Source organism: Rhagoletis pomonella, unplaced genomic scaffold, assembly GCF_013731165.1.
Source record: "Rhagoletis pomonella isolate Grant_MI unplaced genomic scaffold, Rhpom_1.0 Rhpom_scaffold_00008, whole genome shotgun sequence".
NCBI classification, from domain to species: Eukaryota; Metazoa; Arthropoda; class Insecta; order Diptera; family Tephritidae; genus Rhagoletis; species Rhagoletis pomonella.
Genome location: NW_023458562.1, coordinates 37,785,385 through 37,802,062, shown reverse-complemented (window position 1 = coordinate 37,802,062; position 16,678 = coordinate 37,785,385). Strand labels below are relative to the sequence as shown.

Sequence of the window (16,678 nt, the reverse complement as noted above, 5' to 3'; positions counted from 1 at the left end):
AACTAATCAATCCCGCAGAGATGCTGCTGCAGTTTTCTGCAGCAGCCTTAATTGCAAAGCAATGGAGTGCACTAAAACGTTTGCTGAAGCAGCCTCAATTGTAAAGCAATGGAGTGCACTAAAATGTTCACTATTCTCTAATAGATTAGGTGAAAAATGCAATATTTTCACATTTAGCAAAATTAAAACACGGGTTTCGTTGTAAAGTGAACTGCTTTGGCAGTTTCAACTCGTTCTTCTTTTCGCTCTATTCTTTGTTTACTTGTGGTACACAAATGTCAACGCCCAGGACGGCGCAACCTTGTGTTCTATCATTCTTGGAATACAACCGAAAGCAAACTTAAAGTGCGGTTAGACGTAACAATGCAAGCGCACTTTTTTAGATTTTTTTCGCAAAATGGAAAGCGAATGGAAGAAAAAAAATGTTTGCAGATTTTCCAAAATTATTTTCAAGGTGTATTGCAACTAAAAGAACTCAAATCACTTTCGAGAAATAATTTGCTCGTGCTGCACTAGCAATTTGCATTTCTGCTGAAAGTGAGGTAAAACTAACCGAATGTTAATCTATTGAATTTATAATTAAATTGATTTATTGTTAATTATATCCATACATAAATTTAAATTAATTTATTTATAATTAAATTTTAAAATTCCTAAAAAATAAGACGGGCGCATACACGACTTTGGTTCACTTCCTTTTACGTTCAGGACAACAATTTTATAAATCATGTGAACACATTGCACGTTTAATAATATAGGGATTTAACTCAAAATTTACGTTATTGGAGATTTCATTATGCAATTAATAAGCCTGATAAGTATAATATGTTCAGTCTAACAGATAGCCAAACTTCCCAAATATGGCGAAGATATTTCGTCGAAGTTTTCGCAAAACCGCCCATCGACCAATTGCAAAACCGCCTATCTTACGGCACTCAAATTTTATAGGAGAGCGAAAAAACGGGTTTTATTTGAAGGCATTACCTTGATAGGCGGTATTTTCTCTAGCTATTATTTTACAAATCTGTTGTTTTAATAACAATTTCACGATTCTTAGGCATAAATAGCGATGCCTGGGGTTCGGGGCTTTCGAATCTCATTTTTGTCACAATGGAGATTTAGGCGGTTTTGCAACTGGTCGATGGGCGATCGACGATTTGTATTTCCTTCTATCTTTTTGTGTACCAGCTTTATGAATTAATAAAACTTTGATTGCGTTTTCCCACAAAATTTAAATACTTCGTTACATTATTAAGTAGCTGTTAGACGTGGCAAGTGCAAGTCCTTATTTGAAATCTGTCTAACTCAAGAAATTCCAAAAGAGATTGCAGGAGCAGATACACCTTGCACGTAAATGGGCTCTCGAAATCAGTTTTTATTTCTGAAAATCAAACTTTCCGATACTACTTTTTGTCTGTTTACACGGTAAATACAGATAAGTCCACTTTGTGCATTGATCTTTTAAGTAAGATTTAGCCAAGAGCTATGCGGATAGGACGGTGCACAAAGAATTTCCAGGCGGGAAGTATTTTCAATACTGTGTTACTGCAACACGTATTTTTAATACGTTTTATTTGATTTTATAAATAAGTTAATACTAAAAAGAAATATTTTTAAGCAAGCTTTCTGAATGAAATCGGACCATAAATACTGGTTCACTAAATAAATCAACTCGTGCGCCACCTATCGGTAAACATTTTTGTGGAGTTATTCTTTTTCATGTATTTAATATACGTTCTAAATATGAACGAATTACGGGTTTTTCAAATATCTCGATTCCTGCGCCACCTAACTGATATTTCGTATTGCATTGTCGTCGGGTTCTGAGCCAACTGTGAAGCTTCAAGATCGTAGGTCATCTGGAAGTTGGTTAAAAATTGATTGCAAGATTTGCCCCTAACAAACATACTTATTTACATATGTATGTACATACAGAGGAAGTTTAATAAAAGTTTGTAAAAAACACTAAATACACATTTTATAAATTTTGTATTTTATATTTAAAACCTCGTTATTTGTTCTATAACCTTGCATAGGCCGACTCATGAGCCACCATATCTAGCGTGATATCACTTAACTTTTGGCAACCTGCTAAAGCAAGTGTAATTTCGAAATCCTTACGCAACACTCTTAACAGTTCTTCAACACCTCTTTGTCCGTCACAAGCCAAGCCCCAGAGGGCAGCACGTCCTATAAATACCATTTTTGCACCCAACGCCAATGCCTTGAAAATATCATTGCCCTGCGTAACGCCTCCATCCAACATCACCACCAGATCATTACCCACTGCTTTGACCACCTCGGGAAGTGCTTCAATTGCAGCCGGCACTGTATCGATCTGTCGTGCGCCATGGTTTGAGACAATTATTCCGGCACAGCCAAATTCACGTGCCAATACGGCATCTTCGCGTGTTAGTACGCCTTTAACTATAATTGGCAGCCGCGTTAACTTTACTAGCCAGGCCACATCCTTCCACGTTAGCGTCGGATCGAATTGACTTGAAACATAAGCATTTATTCCGGATGTTGCTTCGTTATCACTACGCACACCTTCAGCTTTGATGCCTTGAAAATTGGCAAGACGTAAATGTGGCGGAAGGCTGAATTTATTACGGACGTCCGAGCGACGTTGACCAAAAATTGGTGCGTCAATTGTTAAGACGATTGCCTTAAAATTGGCCTTCTCCGCACGACGTACCATTTTCTCTGTGAGTGAGCTGAAATGAGAGAAAAATCGTAAAATGGTAGTTGTAGTAGGGTAAGCCCGGGTGAAATGGTTCACCGGGTGATATGGTGGACCCTCAAACACTCTTGCAATTCGCTCAGAACTCTCATTTCAACATATATGATTCAGTCTTACGTAATAACGCGAGGGGCAAAGTGCTCTTGTCGGTGCGCATGATAAATTTCAAAAAAGAAAATAAAAAGAGAAAAAAGTGCGGCTTATATTACTTTTCTAAGAAATATTATATTTCTTTATATGAGAATTATTCGGTAAGTTTTTAGCCTACGTATATTGTTTGTGCATAGAAAATATTATTAAGAGATCATGATTCAATAATACAAGGTTAGATAATTATTGACAGTCGCGGTTTGACATTCCCTTACAAGAGGTTGCATTTACGAAGGACGGAGAAAGACGAAGAATGAAATCCCTTGGTGCGTAAATGGTAGTAGAAAAGTACGCAAAGTAGGCAATTAGTAGTGAAAGTCCTTTTGTAAATTCTAAAGTATTTGCAATAAATCTGGCATTTTAAACGAAATATTGAACGTAATGTTACAGTATCTACGTGAATTACGCAATTTATGTGCTATTTCGCTGTATAAAAACTGCAAAAGAAAATTAATATAACCCTACTGCGAGTTTTATGTAAATATCCAATTTAAAAAAAGTTTATGTTTTCATCAGTTAAATATGCTTCATATGTATATCCAAATAAATATATTGCCCAAATCTTATACTTCTATTTCACACCAAAGCTACACTTTTTCCAAGTAAGTTTGCAAAGAAGCAACACGCTGCCACTGCTAAGGGAGCGGTGCGAGAGAGACAACTGTCAGTTTATCGAACCTTGTATTATTTAATCATGTTAAGAGTATGTCCCCTTTCAGACACGTCAAGTCTTGTTTTCAAGTCTGCTCGTTCGTAGGCGAAGGAGGTGAGAAGAGAGGGGAAGAGTACAGATATCTCCGTACCCTCAATTCGTTTCAAGTTTTCTTGTCTTTTTTTATCTTTTCGTTGCTTCCCAGTTAAAGAACCAAGAACTTGAATTCAATTAAAGTTGACGCGTGTGGAAGCAAATAGAAAACACAAAAGAGAATGCGAAAAAAATTGCTTTCAAGACTTGACGTGTCTGAAAAGGGACTTAAAGAAAAACCACGCATGCAAATTGGAACGAATTCCAAGAAGTTTAGCTTTTGTCAGTGTTGCTCGTAAATTGTGTCAAAACGGGCGAAATGGTGTAATTTCTTCCGGGCGATATGGTATGCATATTTTTTTTTTCATATGCCATATCACCCGTTTTACGAACATTTTCTATCTAATAAAAAAAAAGAAATACTTTACAATTTGTTCATATCTTTCGAGAGAAAATATATACACAATTATTTTTTGATATTGTATGCTATTAGAAATGCCCAACGTTTATAAACGGAAAGCTAATTCGAACAGGGCTTCGTGGTCCGACGAAAACTTAAAAACTGCGATTGATGCAATACAAAAAAATAAATTATCTATCAATGCGGCTGCAAAAGAGTACAAGGTCTCTGCTTCAACGATCTGCTGGTACCTTAAATCTAAAACGTCTAGTAAGAAGCCATTGGGTGGACCTATTTGTTTGGGAGGTGACATCGAACAAAAAATGGTTGCGCACATAAAAAAGTTGCAAGGCCATGGGTTCGCTCCAACACGGCGGATGGTACGTCAAATGGCATATGATATTGCTGAAAAGCTTGTGTTGCACACCGATTTAATAAGACAGCCGGCGACGAATGGTTGCAACGATTTTTAAAACGAAACCAAGATCTTTCCGTTATAAAATCTGAAGGTGTTTCGCAAGCTCGAGCAACCAGCATGAACCGAGAAGAAGGAAAAAATATTTCGATCTGCTTGAAAATATTATGACTGACAGTAGACTAATGGGCAACCACTCCAAAAAATGATATAGTTCTCTTTTGTTTGCCACCTCATACGACTCAATTCCTCCAGTCTTGGACAGATCCTTTTTCAAAGCATTCAAGTCATACTATTACGCTGCGTGTAATTTATTTATTCGCAATAATCCGAGTCGCAAAATTGGACGATATGAATTTGGGAACTTACTCTCCGAGGCCTGGGGAAATTCTGCGGTATCGAAAAATTGAATATCGGGTTTTCGTGGCAACTGGTATTTGTCCCTTTAATCCAACTGCAATTCCAGAATATGCTTTTATACAAATGGGCGAAGAATGGAGATTCTACGGCATATGACACCACCACAGGTAGATATTAAGATATTTAATAACTGCTCATATCTAATTTTTTATTTTACGTTTTTATTACCACTTTCTACCCAAACACATTTTATTCTTGCACTAAGTAGTTGACTCTTTATTTGATGCCACAGAGCCCCCTGATATAACCCCCGGCAAAGCTCTAGATCATGTCTGTCCTGTTCCTTCGGTATCTAAGCCTAAAAAAAGTGAAAGGGCACAAAAAGCACGGGTGTTGACAACACCGGAAACAGGTCACAGCAATTGCTAAAATCTATGAAGTGCGAAGAAAACACAAAAAATAAAAAAAAATTACGCCCATTCATAAACCGAAAAACAAAAACCAAGTCCTAGATTTGCCCAGTTCATCAGAGGAGGAACAAAATGTACCCCTTAATGACGAGTCTGATGGATTGGAAGATTTCGGGGAAAATTTTATAATATATATTTTTATTCGGCATTTTATGTAAAGAACTGTTTTCGTTTTTGGTTTTTTATATACAGAATATATTAGTAAATTTAATAAACTGAATTTCCATTTAATTTTTGTAACAAAATGTTATTTATTTTGGAAGATATTGTGAAAAGCAAAAAAAATTGTGCCTTATTACGCGGGCTTACCCTACAGAAAATAAATTGACACGAAAAAGATTATATTCCCCACGAAGACCACATAACAGCACAACCTTGTTCGCGAAAGTATTGAACTCTGTTTGTCAGAGAAACGAAACAAGGGAGTTAATTTTAAGTTGTATATTTAAATTCAAATCTATGGCTCGCGGGCAGAAATATAAAGCAGACAAATTTCAGTTTTCGTTCTTAGACTTCTTTCGGCTTCGTTTTACAATTGGTTTTTTGTCGCGGCTTCTTTGAAAACTAAAAACTAGAGCTGCCGTTGATAATCGTTTCAAAAGGGAATGGCGTTGCCATTGTGTTGTAATAGAAAATTTCCCTTTGAGTGGCCAGTGTTGCCGACACTATCAGTCACGGGACCTTGCCCCATGCGGTCATGGACTTGTCTCTTCTAGAATAGAAACGAGAGGATCACAAACCGTGTAATCGTTAAATATTGGTTGAATTCCACTTTCCCAGGAAAATCACCTTAAAATAGATAGGGTATTCCCAAAAAGTCCCTCCAATTTTACCTTCCTTTGAGCTGGTGCATATGCATATAAGGCTGGGAGTTCTTTCCGGTTTTTTTGACTATCCGAATATCTGAATACCTGAGTAAAAATTATCAACATCCGAATAGTGTATAGATATCAGAATATAACAATAAAATAACATAACATAACGTAACATAATAAATATAACAATATAAAAATAAAATAAGAATTGTTTTTGTATTATGAATTTTCTGTTACTTATTTTGCAACTCGAAATATTATTATTAACACATAGTAACCGGATGTCCGGATTTTATCCATGTACACGAATATCCGAACGGACATCCGGATATCCAAATTTACGAATAGTACCAACCCTAATGCATATAACTATACGATTATAGCGATTACGTGCACATACATATAAACATATGTTTATTTACCGATCTTTGTAGACGTAAAGCTGAAACCATTTATTGGTATTTGGTGCCGCAGTTGCGACCTCTTCAATTGACATAGTAGACAATGTACTCAATATATAGATGGAACCAGCACTGCCTGCTGCACGCGCATTTGCACCCTCACCCTCCGGATGCGCCAATTTTTGCATAGCAGTGGGTGCAATACCTAATGGCCATTTAAGATCAATGCCCAGGATATTGCAACGTGTGTCAATTTTAGAGACATCACGTAAAAATCGTGGACGCATGCGAATTCTGAAATAAAAATTTATAAATTTTAGTTTTTATATGTACTTGTTCATACTATTTTGCACTGCGAAGCAAAACTGTAGATGTATTTTTTCGAGTTTCCGGCCCGTTAGCGGAAATAAAAGCAAAAAAAAAAAAATGTCCGCTACTTTTTTTAACTTACCGATGGTTTTTTGATTTTTTTTTGTTGAAGTTATTGTTCATTTTTTCATATAAACAAGTTGTCGAACACACTGAGTCACTTTGTATGGAAAAAAATGCATAACACCGTCAACGAAAAAATTTCCAAAAATCAACGGTAAGTCAAAGCTAAGTTCAAACTGACACTGATTATACTAAAATTAAATGGGCTACAAGGTACTTAGATTTTTTGTTTGTTATATTCAATTCTTATTTTTGCGAGCGCTAATTGAAAAATGATATCGAAGGCTGAAATTTTGTGACCGACATTCGTTTTATTTAACACAGTCTAATGTATATGTATTTCTACTTCGTATATGTTCGTGCTATCTATAGAATGGTGCCTTAGTTCGAAAAAAATGTTCTATATAGTATATCTAATTTTTTTCGATGCACAACTTGCTGATATGTCTAATTTCATATTCTATAGTTTTTTTTTTATACATACCATGTATGTATGTATGTATCTAAATCTTCAATATGAGAATAGAACTTAAATTATGGCCCCTATTATGAGTTGCATTCGATTTTCGACTGTGGTCGAAAGTGCTGAGCGAACGAATTTGCATTTGGTATTATGGCACTCATTCGATGAAGAATAGCGCTATTGTGAATTTCGCTCGTTTAGGTTGTTCACAATAGTATATTTTTCACCGCTGAGAAGCTTTGTTTACAAATCGAGCAAACTAAATAGTGTGCTTATACATATTTATGTAAATTTGTTCTAATTAAAATGAAGTAAAAAAGAAAGCAAGTTTATAAAAACGTGGTAAAATGAGTACGAGTTCTGGTTCAACGATTCGTCAGAGGATGAGAGCTTAGTAAACTGGCCAGGAGTAGCAAATGTTTAAGAGAGTTTAAGTTTATTAGTCTTTCGAATATATTTTGATATAAAATATATTTAAGAAATTTGTCTACAGATTCATTAAAAAGTTCCGACCATCTAAAGAGGCGTTTGTGAGCGAAATCTATTTAAAATATTTTAAAACTATCAACAGCGCTACGATTTTGTTCTCAGAGATCGTGCCAACAGAGTATTGGGATTTTCTTTCACAAGTAAAACCAGCCTTTCGAGCTTGTGGTTAGTATTCAAGATGTTAGAACTGCATGAAATTAATAAAAATTGTTTAAAATTAATGTCTAGCCGCCAAAATGTAAGAAAACATATACAAAATCATACATTTTTCACAATTTTCTAACACTTCGCTACATCATCGAAAGCAAAATTCTGTTCGACAGAAAATTCGATACTCAACGAAAATTTCGACACGCTTGCATAGCTCATAATACGAATTTCACTTTCGATCTTCGATCTTCGATAGCCAGCGAAGATCGAAAATCGAATGCAGCTCATAATAAGGGCCTATATGTAGGAGAACAATAACCTTCGAAAAGCTTCACGATTCAAGTTCAGTGTAAATTGTTCTCCTGCGCCGCTACGATAATAATCCAAAGCGCTCTTTTCGAGCACACTGTATGCTTTCTTTTCAAAATCCTCTACACACACAAAGACCATTTTATCTTCATTGACGCTACTTGCTTTTTCCTTGCAAACGCGACTACAACTGAGTTCCAGCATACCAAATTTTTAAAATTATGTATTTATTTAGATGATTATGAGAAAATGCTCATCCCGCTTATCTGCCTAATGACAAGCAAGATTATATTAATTATTACGAGTACATCAAGTTTGTTTTGAAGAGATAACACACCAATTCTACTGTAAAAAAAAAACAATAAGCGGGCCGACTTTGTTTTGTATGCAAATGCAATATAGGGGGTACTAACTAGAGTTAAACTGTTGCCAGTCAGATGTACATATTTTTCGCCATATATGAAATAATGACATCTTATTTGTGAAAATTCTCATGTTTTTGTTCTTGGTTAATGATACATTCTCCCAGGTAGAGAATGTTTTTCCCAGCATTGACGTTTCGATTCCAGCAAGTACGGCAGTTTGGACAAAACTGGTACCTGTGCGCAAAGTACATTTTGCGCAAAGTTTGGTTGTTCTGAATTCATTAACCATCAGAATATCTGCTTGCCGTTGTTTTAGTGCTGCGATTAGTAACCGATTTGGTGTACGCCTATATCCGCGCATTGTTGAGTTTGAAGCAATCTCTGTTGATCCGAGTTAGATTAACGTTTTCTCTTCTTTGTTTGGTACCAGTTGTTGCGCAATTTTGTTGCAGGCTTTTTGTCGGCAAATGTATTTCTTCAGCTTCAGCCGAGCCACCTTTCTTTGCGAGAATATTTTTTGTTTTTGCTCCAGTATTTCAAGTTCAAATTTACAATATTCTTTAAAATTTTACGAATTCGCAGACAATTCTGATTTTGTGGTGAAATCTTTCGTATATTTATTATTTTGTTGCACGTATTTTTATTAGATCTCCTGTACAATCTGTTTCATTTGGTTTCAGTTTTCTCTTTTTCACTAGCTTAGTTTCGTTTTGTTTTTTTTATTTGCTTTTCCATACAAAATGAAATACAGATGCCATCAGTTTGTAAGGACGAAAACGTTTTAGTGCACGTGGAAGGAATTTTAAAATATTTTCCAAATTCACTTTTATCGAAGGAAGAAAATGGCCCTTTGAATAATTTCAATCGACACAATAGTTGATGGAACGCAAATCGATCGCATCTCACGTGATGTAAACCGTGTTTTAGTTGTGGTATTAGTGAAAAATTTTTTATTTCATTTATCTCATTATACCGTTGCAGGTTGTAAAATAATTCGATGGAAGACCAAAACAGTTTAACATTCTCTATTTCGTGTAGTTTATTTCCGTTCCAATGTAGCTCTACACGCATACGTTGAAGTAATTCTTCATCTGCATTATTTTTGCAATTTTTGTCGAATAAGTAGCTCAGTGTATCATATACGTTTTTTTTTGTCTTTCAAATTTGAAATATTTTCTGAGCCGAGTATAACCGTGCATCCAAATATTGTTATGGAATATAGTCAGAAATTTATTCGCGTTTTCCACAAATAAATTCGACCGATACGAACTATCGTACAACTTGAGGTTTTTTCGCAGCATATTATACTCCTGGTCTATTGTATATTTTGGTTTTTTCTTTACCATTAGATGGTAATAACAGTCAAGAAAATTCATTGCGTCAAAGTTTCCATGTACCCAACGTTGCATCAGTGTAATGTGAATGTATCTTGATACATCGACGAATAGACACGACATCTCGTCCACATCCTTTTGTATTTGATCATATACGACGTCATTTTTGCACGACGATCGTAAAACCTTTTTCACCACGGAAACTGTTTTATTAGTTTCTGATTCTTTGTCGCCATGCGGCCTTTTGCGACTCATGATCCAACTTCTCAATTTCTGCTGCTTCACGCGTTTTCACGCGAGTAAAATCTGTAGAGAAGCAAGAATAAAAAATTGTAAGTTAATTTATTAGCAATGACGGTTACAAGCTGGCAGTTACATACATAAATTTCAGTTGAGTTCTACTACACTTACGGACAAAAATCGGGACATATGTAATGCATCGAATCCGAACATACAATTTTGATTTTAGAATGAAAAGGATATAAAATTTTTAATACAGTTTAATTTAAAATAAAACTAAGAGAAAAAAACTTGATTTTAAAAAATATTCAGCGGGACAATTTTCTCAAAATCGGCACTGTCCCGCCAAAATCGGTACGAATGGACACTGTACACATACCGCCAATGTACAAATATGTTTTAGGGCCGTTTGCACCATGTCCAGTTAACGCTAACTGGAGGTACATCCTTGGCAGTACATACATACATATCAGATGAGTTCTACTATACTAACTACTATGCTTACCTAAATCCTTAAATTCTAAATTCGCTGCTGAACGGCTTACAATTTATGCTGCCACTGTACGCGAGTTAATCTGTAAGAATAAAAAATTTTACTTTAATTTATTAGATTAAAGGTTAACTCTTAAATTTAAAATTCGCGGCTGAAATACGCCAAAATAGTGCCGAAAATCAATCGATTGTGCTTAAGGTGCCGGCTGCTTTCAAAAGGGCCGAAAATGTCACAATGCACACTCATTTTCCATAACTCATATAAGCACTGACCAAATTTTATATATACATAACACAATTTTAAGTCGAAAGTCCACAATTAGCAATTTCACTATCTCAAAAGTTCTACTTTAAACTCACTCATAAGGCAAATACTACTTAATAATAACTTATAATATAGATAAACATCGGAATTCATTTAATTCAATGCGTATTTTGCCAATTTTTGAGTTTATTTTAATAACATTTTGACAGGATATTTCTACGTTTTGACAGGCGGTATATGGGATTTCGCTAACTGTGTACGCCCTACTTTTTAGTTTTTAATCATATGGGTACTTCTGTGACGCGCACGTTTTTGGTGCAAAGAGAAAAGCGAAAAACGTAAACACCGGGAGTATTGCACGAGGATATTATCAATTTAATTCGCATATTTAAAAATTGTTAATGCCACAATTATATCATGTCTGGTTTGTGTGAGAAGAGGTAATACAGCAGAAACATTTATAAATCTCCAACTAATCTTTATTTCCACTTTTACTTCATCGCCCAGTTATGCTATTGATGCCAAGTTCAACAATTTCTATAATGGTGGTGATGTCGCTTGGTCCAATGATGGCCAAATTTTTTATTGTTCGAATCATACCGAAGTATGTGCAGTGAATGTCTCCACGGGCCAACTTGTGCGTTCATACGGCACTAATGTTGAAGCAGGAGAAACTGGCTTATCGGCAGACAAAGCACCACGATCGGATGATGAACAATTAGAAGACGAAATTCCTTGTTTTGCGCTTGCACCGGATAACACTTTACTTGTAACAGCTCACCGCAGTGGATTACTGCGTCTATGGTCTATCGATACTGGTAAAGTCGTGAAATTATGGAAATCTCAGCACCGAGGACCGATAGTTAAAATTCATTTCAGCAATTGTGGTAAGATCATTTGCTCTAGTGGTGCTGATTCTTCTTTACGCATATGGGATTATGTACATAGCACGTGTGTTTGCGCTTTGCGTGAATTTTCCGGCCCAGCACTAGTTTTAGCATTCCATCCAGATCCTACGCGCACGGAAGTGTATGCAGCAGGCGCAGATAATGCAATATATTGTTGGAACTATGCAGAGAAGCGACTTTTGCGACAAATGCGTGGACACCTTTCCCAGGTCACAGCTATCACATTTATAGGCGGTGGAAATGATGGTGGTTATGATTTTGTAGCTTCGGTAAGTCGAGACAAAGTCTTAATTGTATGGCGGTTAGCCGATGCATCCCAGCACAAAGTTATACCGATGTATGAAGAACTTGAAGGCGTAGTCTGTTTGAATGAAAATCTTGTCAACAAAGGGGCATTTGATGTGGTCGTAGCTTGTGCATCCGGAGCCTTAAAGTTGGTTGATTGTAAAACAGCTAAATTAATCACTTTGAGTGAGGACGCAAGCCAAGAGCTTCGACAACTACTATATTGTAAACACACTAAGCAATTGGCTGTGGTTACGGTGGAACAAAATATTTTGATATACAAAGCAACTGGTGAAAGTGTGGAGACCAAAACACTGGAATGTACAAAGCAATTGATCGGGTTTAATGATGAAATACTTGATATTTGCTTTCTGGGCGAGAATGACCGCTTCCTAGCTGTAGCTTCAAATAGTAAAAATATTAAGATATATGACACGGAAGCGAATATGAATTGCAAAATTGTTAGCGGACACAACGACACCGTAATGACACTAGCCGCGGCTGGTGGCACTAATTTGCTACTTTCTGCCGGAAAAGACCTTAGTATTTTATTATGGAGAGTGAATCCAAATAACTTTACACTTTCGTGTATTGCTCGCAACAACAGCAGTCACACTTCCACTATTGGCTGTCTCGTGTTCGGCTGCAACACTGCGGCATTCTTCGCTTCAGTTTCGCAAGACGGCAGTCTAAAAGTATGGCATCTGAAAAAAAACAAAGATGCAGCACACTCCTTCAATTTAAAGTACTCGGCACTGTCGCATGACAAGGAGGTGAATAGTGTCAGCTTTTCGCCCAACAATAAACTTCTGGCTACATCATCGCAAGACAAAACTGCGAAATTATGGAGTGCTGAGACCAACACCTTAGTTGGCACGCTGCGTGGACATACGCGAGGCGTTTGGTGCGTGCGATTCTCGCCGGCTGATCAAGTCGTACTAACTTCATCCAGCGATTGTACACTACGTCTTTGGTCGCTATCCACACTAACTTGTATAAAACGTTTTGAGCAAGAATGCACTATTCTGCGCGCAGAATTCATTGATTACGGCAAATATATAGTGTCTGCCGCAACCGATGGTATACTTAAGTTATGGAGCATTAAAACGAACGAATGCGTACAAACACTGGATGCGCATACCGATCGTATTTGGTCTTTGGCCGTATCAGCGCGCAGCGGTAAATGTTTTTACAGTGGTGGTGCAGACTCCAAATTAATAAAGTGGCAAGATGTTACCACACAGTGCCGGAACGAGGAGATCGATAAACGCGCACAATTGATGCGAGAGGAACAAACGCTACAGTCTTTGTTACAACAACGGCAAAATATGAAAAAAGCCTTCATGTTAGCCCTTCGACTAGGCAAACCAAAAACAACCTACAACATTATAAGTGAATATGTGCGTGGGCGCAACACTGAACCCGTGCATGAGATAATCAATACGTTGAACGGGGAGCAGCGTGTGACGCTTATGGAGCACACGAAGGCGTGGACAACTAATTCGAGACATTGCAAGATAGCCAACCTGGTGTTGCACTATTTGCTGAGTGATTGCATAGCAGCGCCGACAGAGCACGGGGTGCCTGGTATGCGTAATGTGGTAGAAGTACTGACGCCATACCTCCAGCGGCATCACAAACGTGTCAATGAGCTGACCAAGGAGCTGATGTTTCTCGAGTATATTGTCGATGGAATTTAGGGTTGTCTGGAAGCTGGTTAATGTGGCGTTATTGTTTGATTGAGTTTTGTAGTACTACTAGTAGCGACATGATGAAAAAATAAAACATTTGCAAATATTGTCCATTTCTTGTTAATTAACCGAGATTGGATTGGTTGTAGAAGTGACATTTTTGATTTCTTGGTGGTGCTTTTTAGTTTTTTTTTCAGCAAACGGCGGTTAACCGGTCTGCTAATTTACCATCATCGTACAGTTTCATAAGTAAAAACACTATCAGCTGATTGCCAAAATATGCCTACAGCTGAGATCACCTGTTTTTTGGCATGTGCTCTTATCTTTTACAATTTCTTTCATTTCTATTACAATTTAATTTATTTCTATTACAATTTATTCAAAATACACTAACACACTGAACCAAAAACACCAATGCAATAACCAAAAACACACCTACAGCCTGCCAAAAACACACCTACAGCCTGCCAGAAAAAACGGTAAGAAGAAGAGTTACTTTACTTATGGAACTGTACGATGTTTACCATGTGAGACAATCAGCTGATTGCTGTTTACACAATGTGCAGTGAAAAAATTATACCGCTTTTAATTTCCAACTCTGGCAACCCTGTGCATCACGTGCAGTGCCCGCGGTTGTGTACATAGATGTGTGTGTGCGCGGGGCTGCAGCGACCTTCTTTGTGCTTCTGTTTGCCTGGTACAATTTTACAGTGAAGTTGAAAAAAGTGGGAAAGCGAATTTTTAGAATTTGGGAGCGAGCGAGCTTCTTTATTTTCTCCAAACGCCACATTTCGAAATATCAAATAAAATAGGATGAAGTTATATTTTTAAACATTTCTTTATTATCTTGCCAACATACATACATATTTTATACATTTAAATAAACTCTTTGTTCTCGCATAATCATTTATATAATTTAACTCGCTTTAAATGAAACTTAACAAAAAATATGTATATCGAAAACAATATAAAGAAATCTACTAAATGAACAAGAGAATTGTATAAAAAATATGTTGCTCACTACAGTAATTCTAAACTTAACACATACTATGTATGCATATAAAAAAGTAAGGAAACCATTATAACACTTACAAAAATATATATTGTTTTTTCTTTTTTTAATAATGGTTTGTAGCTATTTTTATTTTTGTCTGCGCTTTCAACGCAACTGCAACTGCCTTTGTCTGCACACTTTGTCAAGCACAAAAAACGGCTACAGATTTACGGTTTAACATATCTGCACAGTGGCTCGATATGGTACGAAATTTTTGTGCGTGAAAAAATTGAAACTTTCTATTAAAAAAAGGACACAACGATTGTCGCGATGTGTGCTCTTAGCTGACAAAGGAATTTGTACATTCGTTCCTCAATATCAGCAATAACAATATTAAAATCATCTCAATATGCATATATGTATGTAAATTCACTAGGAAGGTACAAAAGTTCAAACTCTTAAATGGAGATGTGGGAGTCAAATGTTTTTTTCTTCTAAGTTTGTTTTGTTTAAGTATGTTTGTAATTATTTTTCTATTTAAATTGACAGTATCATTTTTTGCATTTGCAAACAGCCAAGTTTTAATTCGCTGAGACTTTGGTATGGCCGCGCATTTAGTAAATTAAAATGTACACACAATAAATATTCATAAGTATATAAGTTTACATAAGTACCATCGTTTGTCATTTTTTCATATATAGTTATATATAAGAATGCATGTGTGTATATAACAATTTCCTTCTTTAATTTACTACAAATATCATCACTAATTGGTACGTTTTGGGCTTTTCACACTCATATTTTTGTATTGTACATATATGTATTTAAGCTTATTTATTATTGTATGTGTTTGTGTTCGCATCGCAAAATCGCAAAGCAATAAATTTACTGTCGGTCTAAGCAGTAGTTTTGAGAGCAGGCATATGGGTATGCAGTTCAACTTGGCTGGGCCGAAGGCGATGATTTTTACTCGATATGCATGAGCAAGTCGTCACCTTCCAATTTCATGCCGTTGATGATCTCCAGCTTCTTCACCACTCCAGCTTTAGGTGCTTGTACAATCATCTCCATTTTCATGGCAGATAGTACTACCAAAGGTTGCCCCTTTTCGACTGTGTCACCCTCCTTTACACGAATATCGATCACTGTGCCAGGCATGGGTGCGCCTACTTCATTTTTGTTCGATTTATTGGCCTTGGGATGGATGTGAAGTTCCTGTTCCAAACGAAGCAAATTTTATTAGTTAAGAAAGGTTAAAAAATAAAATGCAGACTGAATTAAAGTTGTAAGTGAAATAATTCATTATCTTCGTGCATCAGTAAGAGTGGTAGAGATATCCATATAAACTTCGGTGAAAAATAGTAAACTTGCTCAGATTTTCCTGAGACTTACTGTACTCTGTACCTTTGCTCAGGGATTGGCTTACTGCTACGCTTGGTAAGCTAGTGGGCGAAAATGGTAAACGGACTTTCAATTTCGATAAAACGCAGTTTATCTTTCTTTATTACTGATCCGATTTTTCTAAAAAAAATCTTTAATCGTGAAACCGAATTCTAACTCATAAGTAAACATATCTGGAATCTAAACCTAATCGGGAAAATTAGAAGCGCCTCTAAAAAACGGTTTCAATAAAAACTTCTCTTTGAAAGCTTTGAAAGAATCTTTTTGAATAGCCCTGCCATTGGAAAGCCGCCGAGAAAGTTTTCCCGGAGTAATGCAAGTAAAAAAACAAAAACATTCGTAGTCGATCTGTGCCTGTGTG

The 16,678-nt window shown here is 36.4% G+C and overlaps 3 protein-coding genes and 1 long non-coding RNA gene across 13 annotated transcripts in view; 2 read left to right on the top strand and 2 right to left on the bottom strand.

Moving 5' to 3' along the window:
* Positions 1 to 1,962: 1,962 nt before the first annotated feature.
* LOC118744823 (peroxisomal (S)-2-hydroxy-acid oxidase GLO5) lies at positions 1,963 to 10,855 on the bottom strand. 3 transcript variants are annotated; one of them, XM_036478187.1, is made up of 4 exons: positions 10,787 to 10,855; positions 8,756 to 10,347; positions 6,521 to 6,793; positions 1,963 to 2,717 (listed from the first exon to the last, which is right to left on the bottom strand). In XM_036478187.1, the coding sequence occupies exons 3-4, from the start codon at positions 6,784 to 6,786 to the stop codon at positions 2,021 to 2,023; spliced, it is 963 nt and encodes a 320-aa protein (XP_036334080.1). In that variant the 5' UTR covers positions 6,787 to 6,793; positions 8,756 to 10,347; positions 10,787 to 10,855; the 3' UTR covers positions 1,963 to 2,020. The 3 variants fall into 3 exon arrangements, with proteins under 3 accessions (XP_036334080.1, XP_036334078.1, XP_036334079.1); XM_036478185.1 differs by lacking the exons at positions 8,756 to 10,347; positions 10,787 to 10,855 and adding an exon at positions 8,353 to 8,720; XM_036478186.1 differs by lacking the exons at positions 8,756 to 10,347; positions 10,787 to 10,855 and adding an exon at positions 6,951 to 7,442.
* A 457-nt stretch (positions 10,856 to 11,312) lies between these two features.
* Positions 11,313 to 14,073, top strand: LOC118744822 (transducin beta-like protein 3). 2 transcript variants are annotated; one of them, XM_036478183.1, is made up of 2 exons: positions 11,313 to 11,478; positions 11,546 to 14,073. In XM_036478183.1, exons 1-2 carry the CDS (start codon positions 11,456 to 11,458, stop codon positions 13,929 to 13,931), a joined length of 2,409 nt encoding a protein of 802 aa, XP_036334076.1. In that variant the 5' UTR covers positions 11,313 to 11,455; the 3' UTR covers positions 13,932 to 14,073. The 2 variants fall into 2 exon arrangements, with proteins under 2 accessions (XP_036334076.1, XP_036334077.1); XM_036478184.1 differs by lacking the exon at positions 11,313 to 11,478 and having other exon boundaries at positions 11,747 to 11,856; positions 11,918 to 14,073.
* A 1,361-nt stretch (positions 14,074 to 15,434) lies between these two features.
* The window catches only part of LOC118744820 (pyruvate carboxylase, mitochondrial), a 38,967-nt gene continuing 37,723 nt past the window's right edge, over positions 15,435 to 16,678 (bottom strand). For all 7 annotated transcript variants that reach the window (XM_036478175.1, XM_036478182.1, XM_036478178.1 and 4 more), the window contains one exon: positions 15,435 to 16,131. In XM_036478175.1, coding sequence (XP_036334068.1) covers positions 15,883 to 16,131 — 249 coding nt within the window. In that variant the 3' untranslated portion in view covers positions 15,435 to 15,882. The remainder of the gene's footprint in view (positions 16,132 to 16,678) is intronic.
* Positions 16,431 to 16,678, top strand: part of LOC118744821 — a 15,212-nt gene continuing 14,964 nt past the window's right edge. Inside the window, exon 1 of the long non-coding RNA XR_004993591.1 lies at positions 16,431 to 16,673. This is a non-coding gene — a long non-coding RNA (uncharacterized LOC118744821). The remainder of the gene's footprint in view (positions 16,674 to 16,678) is intronic.